The sequence below is a fragment of the Convolutriloba macropyga genome, unplaced genomic scaffold, assembly GCF_964194025.1.
Source record: "Convolutriloba macropyga unplaced genomic scaffold, txConMacr16.3 SCAFFOLD_594, whole genome shotgun sequence".
In the NCBI taxonomy this organism is placed as follows: domain Eukaryota; kingdom Metazoa; phylum Xenacoelomorpha; order Acoela; family Convolutidae; genus Convolutriloba; species Convolutriloba macropyga.
This window is the reverse complement of record NW_027453227.1, coordinates 24,613-32,758: the sequence shown is the minus strand read 5'-3', so window position 1 is coordinate 32,758 and position 8,146 is coordinate 24,613. Positions and strand designations below refer to the sequence as shown.

The 8,146-nt window shown below is 39.2% G+C and overlaps 1 protein-coding gene across 1 annotated transcript; it reads left to right on the top strand.

Moving 5' to 3' along the window:
* Positions 1–3,296: 3,296 nt before the first annotated feature.
* Positions 3,297–6,947, top strand: LOC142358143 (uncharacterized). The gene is made up of 2 exons (XM_075409604.1): positions 3,297–4,084; positions 4,652–6,947. Exons 1-2 carry the CDS (start codon positions 3,297–3,299, stop codon positions 6,945–6,947), a joined length of 3,084 nt encoding a protein of 1,027 aa, XP_075265719.1.
* Positions 6,948–8,146: the final 1,199 nt, after the last annotated feature.

Sequence of the window (8,146 nt, the reverse complement as noted above, 5' to 3'; positions counted from 1 at the left end):
GACAAGTGAAGAGAAATCCCCACCTCTTCTCGGTAGTCCGACGAACTGTGACGTAGAATGGGCCGAAGTAATCAACCCCAGTGTTGGTAAAGTGAGGAGACTGGTATGCGAGTCTATCCTTTGGGAGGTCTGCCATGATAGGTTGAATGGTTGCTACACGGAACTTTCTACACATGACGCAGTTTGATTTGATGGAACGCAGTGTGGAACGTAGTTTTAGGATGGCATAAAGGTCTTGTACCTTTGACCTTAAGTAATCGATGCCCTGATGATGGTTCTTCAAATGGGTATGCCGCAGAAACAGTTTCAATGAACTTTCATAATAATCCGCGTCCTGCACTTGTGGAATCAGGAAAATTATATGTTTATAGACATGTTGAAGCTCAAGCTTCAATATTTCGCAAGTTTCTTAATTTGACTTTTGCATGATTTGATTTCTAACTTTAGCCCATATGTTTCCGTGCTAATTTACCGCTGAAACCAAAGTTTGTGAATTTACTATTGTCAAATCGATCTTATAAGCAAGTTGGTCAACATTGGTGACCCCGAAACAACGAACTGCAACTAAAAAACTTCTGAGATAAAATTAAAATTGTAAAGACATTAAAAAAAAATTGACGTAAAGACAGGGAGCACCTTTGAATCGTTTTCAATACCGAATTTCTGTATTCACATAACTCAATGTTTTCTTTATTTTAGAACAATTTAGAACTGCAACTACAGCCCGTCAACGAATACGAAAAAAGAGAGAGGAAAAAATTCAAAACTCACAAAAAAGAGGGAGAACAGAAAAAATGCAGAAATAGCATAATCATATACAAACTCCAAAAGAGTTTCGGAATATGACAAGTGAAGCATAGTTTGCCAGCAACTAATTTTTATAGTTCTATCTTTCTAACAAAGAACTAAGTAACAAAAGTAAAAGGGTCTCAATCCGAAGTAACCTATATCTATATAAGTCTATTTTACCTATATATATTTATATACCTAATATCATATTTATAAACAAAAAGACTTTGTCCACGCGTCTTTGTTATCATTGAAAGAGTTTTATTGTGCAAATAGGCCTAAACAGCATCACAACTTTTTGCAAAAAAAAAACCACTGCCTTTTTTAGAAAGCAGTTTAATAGCTGTAGATGCGTGTACATCGTTCTTTGCTTTGAAGTAGATAGTGTTGAATCACATACACACATAAAGAAAATAACAACACAATAAAATTTGTTTTTTATCGTAGATAGATATCGAAGTTTTGGAATTTTCAATCTCTTCAAAATGTAAAGCAAGAAAGAACACGGCAACTACAGTCAAACACTTTCTACTTCAGAGGGCACGTTAAACAGTAGACAAAGCTTCGGATTTAGGTTGTTCGTTGCAGAGAAGATTTAAACGTCAAGTAGTAACGCCACGTATCAAAAGTCGGTAAAAATAATTTCTTTTGACATTAATTTTCCTTAAAAAAAATTGACGTTCTCTGACCATCTGCAAAGTCCAACAGACCCAACCAAGTTTAGGATAAAAGAAGCTCAGACCATACCTTCACTAATATCACAACAATATAAAAGCACACTCGGGTCTGAGATAAATTTTGCTCTTTTAACATATCACCATAACAAAGGAATTTTCTTTCGAAAAAAGTAAAAATAATCGTTTATCAGCAAATAGGCTGACAATTAAAAGAACTCACAACCATTACGCTGCATACAGAATGGAGAATACTAAACAAAAAACAGACAACGGAAGTAGAAAGAGCAGCTTCTTTACCAACCTCAAGTAACACTGAATACTCTTGCGCGCAACAATACAGGGGCTCTCATTGATAGTGCTGTTTAAATTCGCATAGAAACTGAAACTGTTCAAAACAGCAAACTAATTAAGCACTAAGCAAGAACAACCCGAACAATTCCAAACAGCAATTAGACCGAAACAAATGGCACCAAAAACAAATAAAAGGAAAGAGACGTTGATCCAACAAATCATGAGACGTGAAGTTGAGTGGGGCTCAGCAGTTAACTTTCTTGAGGAACAGTATCAGACCGATGACGTTGACGTTCTTCAATTCACGTATGACACACTGCTGGAACATAAGGCATGCTTGGACAAGCTATTGGATAGTATCTCCGAGTTTACCCTTACAACTAACGAGAACATCACACTTGCCGAACGCTCAGGTGAACGCACAACAACATTGCTGAAATGGAAGAAAATTATAAATGGTTTGTCTAAATCAAAGATGAACACAGTTGGTGCTTCAGGAGACAATCCTATTACAAAAACAACAATGTATGCGCCTTCATCGAAATTATATCAAACAGATACACCAGGCAGAAAGAAAATGCAGCCCAAAATCACACGGAGGTACAACTTACGCAACCGACATAATTCATCTAACAACTCGAGAGAATCATCATCAGATAGAAGTCTGCGCAACGCAATCTCTATATCACAGCCACAAGATTCATGCCCGACACTGACCGAAAGAAACAATACCAGTTGTTCTGTCTCAAATGAAATCGGACTCAGCATTGATAGATATCAATCACTGAATTTTCGAAATGACACCGACAATTCTTCACCTGACAGTCATCGAAAAAACGGCAGAGATACAGTTGTGTCGAATAAATCCTGCAAACGTATCATTGGAGAAACTGTAGAAAACACAGCAAACAACAGCATAGGAATTAGTAATCAACGAATAGATTGGGACCGGAACAGTTTACAACAGGGGTCTTCTCGAACATTTGTTGAACAGACCTTCAATAGTGAACCTAAAGATTCAAACGAAGGAAACGAACGACAACCTGAACTTTCCAAGGGAACCCAGAGCAATCAACATAACGAGTGCATTGGAACAAATTGGCATAATCAATTTGCCGAACCATTTCAGTTTGTGAAATCCAGCAAAAAGAATCAGGACCCCCAAACAACATCAATAGTAAATCACTCAGCAATATTTAAAAGCCATCAGCTTCCAGATAAACAACTCAGAAATTCAAAACTGCTCATAGCACAAAAAGGTATTAGCAATTGTCCCTCAGAGGACAGCTATGACGACAGTGACAGTGACAGCGATGAAGAGACAAACCAACGAAACGATTCGCGTGCAAATTTTCCTCAAAGAACCAAGCATCCGAACTACAAATTATTGGGGCAAGAACAACTCACCAACAATCAACACAACAGGAAAGTTGCCTCACAAATTCACGAACTCTTGCATTGAATAAACAAAAACAAACAAGGGATAGAAACATCTTCTCACCCGAAAATCGGAATCAACCTCGTTGCAATGAGAATACCATGTTAACACAGACAACCTACAGCCGTCCAACAGTATCAGCAGACACATCTGACACGGAAATACAGACAAGGTCTTGCCGCAACCAGTCTCATGCAATACACGAAATCAGAGAGAACAGTATGGAGAGATACGAAGACAGCTCCAATGTCAGACAACCCACAGTTCACTTCGAATCTGCTACACAACTACATGAAAATCACACAACCAATTCAACCAACGAACATTTTCGCAATCTGCAATTTACACCAAATCAGAGAAACCCGCACATAAATATCAATTTGCCAAAGACACAACTGAAGACATACAACGGAGACCCCCTCAAATGGCACGAGCGGTATTGCTATTTCAAATCAACAATACATGATAACGTGTCTCTTTCGGACGCACAGAAAATCACCTATCTCCAAAACGCTCTCACAGATCGCGCAAAGGAAAGCGTTTTTGGATACTCATATAATGGAGAATTTTACCACGATGCAATAACCGAACTCAAGAGAAGATTTGGAAGACCACAAACTGTTATTGCAGCATATCTTGACAAACTGGAACGCTGGCCCAAGCCTTCGACAGACAACCCAGATAGCTTCATTTCATTTGCAGCACTTCTCAGACAATTAGTACAAACTTTTCTTCTTCACGAGTTTACGCCGGACCTGCAATCATCCGCCGTTCTCAGAGTAGCCAAAGAAAAACTATCTCCTGCAATGATATTAAAGTGGAACGAAAATGTCATCCGCAAAGAACTTGTTAACCCAAATTTGATTCATTTCAAAGATTGGATAGACAAGTATGCCGAAGCGTGCGAAGATATGCCACGCACTCACAACAGAAATTCATTCTATGAGAGAACACACCAACGTGGAAAATCTGAACAAAGGATCAGCGCCAGAAAGAATTGCCCGCTTTGTTCACAAAGCCACAATTTAGGAAAATGTCAAAAATTTTTGAGTGAAAACGTGTACAACAGACAGCAGACAGTGCGACAACTGCACTTATGCCCAAATTGTCTTACCGAACATCCAAAAGGACAATGCAACAGCAAATACAGATGCCAGGTAGACAATTGTAACGGTTTTCATCACTCAACAATACACCGTAACAATTTCAACACAACACAGCCTAGTAATCAAGGACAAAACCAATCAATATCTGAATATCGACACAACGGAGATAACTTGAACAGAAACCAGTTCAATTTCACAAATAACAGTTCTTCGTGGAACAAAAATTTGAGCAGCTGTAACCCCAACTGCAATCACCAAACTAGACAAAATGGTAACAGTGGTTACAACCGGCAACGCAGCAGAAGCCGATACAACAGCATCAACAACAACAACTACAACAACAACAGCAGCATCAACAGCAACAGCAACAATAGCACAAATGGTAACTACAATAATAGTAACAGCTACAACAGACATAACCGGAACTTCTTTTACGGGCAATCACATCAAGTACCCAATACGTCCAATGTTCAACAACAGCAGCCAACATCAGGAATCTTTAATCAACAATATCAACACTCAACAGACCAAAATTCGCAAAGCTTCTCAGGCAGCAATAACCGACTACAGAACTACACTTGCAGTAATAACCAGCCGAGCAGTTGGATCCGACCACATGTTCAGCTCCAAGCAATACCGGTAACAGTGTTTTCGGAGACGGTCTCAATTGAAACTTACGCTCTCCTTGACAGTGGAAGTGACAATACGCAAATTACCAAGACAATAGCAGATGCTTTAGGAATTTGTGATGGGAAATGTGTTACAATACCCGTAGCATCACTATACCAAGAACACACGATTGAAACAACAGAAATTTTTCTTGGGATTGGAGCCATCGACAGCAGTAGAACTATCATTAACTTACCAGTCTTTGCGACTTCTACCACAGACTTTCAAATGCCGACGGTGCCAATTCAGATGCTCAACAGCGTTTGTAAGGACTTCGGTCATTTAAGCAATATCAATTTTCCTCAAATCAGAGACAACAAAATAGGTATTCTGATAGGAGCCGATGCTTTTACAGCAACAGTTCCACTCAAGTACACAATCGGACCACCGGGAACACCGTACGGAGTTCTCACACAATTAGGATGGACAATAACGGGACCAGTCCCAAACAAGTATAGACAAATTACGGAGAAGAACCAATGCAATCGTAATATAACCTTGTTCAATAGGGTTAAGTCAGAAGAGACAATTTTGGACGAAGACATGCTACAATTATTTTGGACCTGTGAAGGAACAAGAACAACAAAGGCTTCACCTAATACAGTAAACCAAGAAGACAAGAAAGCCCTACAAATTTTCGAGGATACAGTAAAACATAACGGAGAGAGGTATGAGATTGGACTACCCTGGAAACAAAACATAAAATTACCTAACAATTACTTTCTAGCAAAAGCCCAATTACGATCACTGGAAAAGCGCCTCAATGAAGACAAACAGTTAGCCGACACCTACAGCAGCTTAATTCAGAACGATATTGAAAAAGGTTACGTTGAGGAGACGGACCGCGAACCTTCCCCAACTTGCAGCCAATTATGGTATCTTCCTCATCATCCAGTAGAGCACAAACAGAAGAAAAAGATTCGTCGTGTAACAAACGCAGCATCTATTTATAAAGGACATTCACTGAATAAAGCGCTTCTAACTGGACCAGATCTTCTCTGCAGTTTAGTTGGACTCCTACTACGCTTTCGACAGTTTGCCATAGCAGTTACCGGAGATATAGAAGCCATGTTTATGCAGATAGCCGTAAGGAAAGAAGATCAAGACGCATTAAGGTTTCTATGGTACAAAAACAACACCGAAACAATATACAAATACAAGCGACTCATATTTGGTGCAACCTGTTCGCCCTCTTGTGCTATCTATGTACTTAGAAAATGTGCTATCGATAATCACCACTTATCACCTGAAGCCAGTCAATCAATAACGAATAATTTTTACATGGACGACTTTTTACAGAGTTTCGAGACAACAGACGAAGCAATTGAACAGACAACATGCATCAAAGAAACACTTAAAAAAGGAGGATTCAACTTAACGAAATTCTTCAGCAACGATTCGAGTTTTCCTTTAATTGACGACACTGAAGGAGATAAAGCATTAACGCAACGAGTTCTGGGACAGACGTGGGATGTCAAAAACGACACCTTCATATTTAGGAAACCCAATTTAGACATCAAAATTGAACGTTTACAACAAAGAGAACTCTTGTCAACAGCAGCTTCGCTTTTCGACCCCCTGGGGATGATAACGCCATTTGCGATACGAATTCGAAGCCTTCTTCAAGCAGTCATAAAACAAGGCAAGAAATGGGACGAACAAGTACCAGCCGAATTTCATAGTGACCTGAAGAAATGGATTAACGAATTCAACAGCATGCCAGATATTACAACAAAAAGATGCCTTGTAACAGGACCAACGACCAGTCAACAACTTCATGTCTTCACAGATGCATCAAATATAGCAACTTCAGCGGTTATTTATATGAGATCTACAACTACTGAAGGGAATGTCATTGTGAACTATGTCATTAGCAAATCCCGAGTAGCCCCCATAAAGCACACAAGTATACCTAAACTTGAATTAGAGGCAGCCACAATAGGAGCCGAACTAGCTAGTTTTGTAGTCACAGAATAGACATTAAATTTTTCCTCGGTTCACTTCTGGACGGATAGTACTGCAACATTAGGATGGATAAACTCAGACAAACGGCAAAAAGTTTTCGTAGCTAACCGTGTCAACAAAATTTTGGAACATTCTAAAGCAGAGGAATGGAAACATATACCCGGAAAGCTCAACCCTGCCGACCATGGTACCAGAGGTTTGAAACCATCAGAGCTTGAAGAGAAGTGGCTACAAGGACCAAAATTTCTTTTTCAAGACCCTGAAAACTGGAACTTTGATCAAACAAATTTTTTAACAACGACAAATTTAGTATTACCTAAATGTATGGACCCTGTCATAGAACCATCAAAATTTTCAATTTGGAAACGATTGCTCAGAAGGACAACAACCGTGTACAAAGCAACAAACATTTTGCGGAAAAGAGATACACTAAACAGTCAGAATGAAGCCCAAAATTACCTGATAAAGATTTCACAACAAAACACTTTTAGAAAAACAATTATTAGAATGCAAACTGGACAACAACTGAAACGAAGGGATGCAGTTCTTCAATTCAATCCATTTTTGGATGGAAATGGAGTTTTGCGTGCCAAAGGAAGGCTGAGACATGCGCCAATACCTTGGAATCAAAAACACCCCATAATACTAGACATCAAAGACCATGTCACTCAGTTAATTGTTCAAGACGCTCACACTAACAGCTGTCAACACATGGGAACGGAGTTTGTCAGAACGCACCTACAACAGACATTTTTAATCATTGGACTTCGAAGGTTCCTAAGAAGACTCAGCCGGACATGTTTCATATGCCGCCGATGGAGAGCTCAGAATATTACACCAATGATGTCTGATCTTCCGCACTTTCGCTTTGCTGATGCCGAAAAACAATACCCTTTCATTAATGTAGGATTAGATTACTTTGGACCTTTCTACATTGAGGATAATACTTGCAAGCTTGAAAAACAGTACATCTGCATTTTCACGTGTTTAGTAACCCGTGCAGTGCACTTGGAAGTTTGCCATAGTCTAGACACCGACAGTTGTTTACTTGCAATTAGACGTTTTGTTTCAAGAAGAGGATATCCAGAGATAATAATCTCCGACAACGGAACAAATTTTACAGCATCGAAAAAGGTTATGAATTTGGATAATATCAGCATCGACAACTCCTATATTGCTCAACAATTATCGCAGCAGAACATAGTTTGGAA

What these genes read in the sequence shown, in the direction of transcription:
- LOC142358143 (XM_075409604.1), top strand. Translation starts at nt 3,297, where the DNA reads ATGTTAACACAGACAACCTACAGCCGTCCAACAGTATCAGCAGACACA. An exon ending in TTCAAAGATTGGATAGACAA is followed by an intron (nt 4,085 to 4,651) that starts GTATGCCGAAGC and finishes CAACAACAGCAG; the next exon opens with CATCAACAGCAACAGCAACA.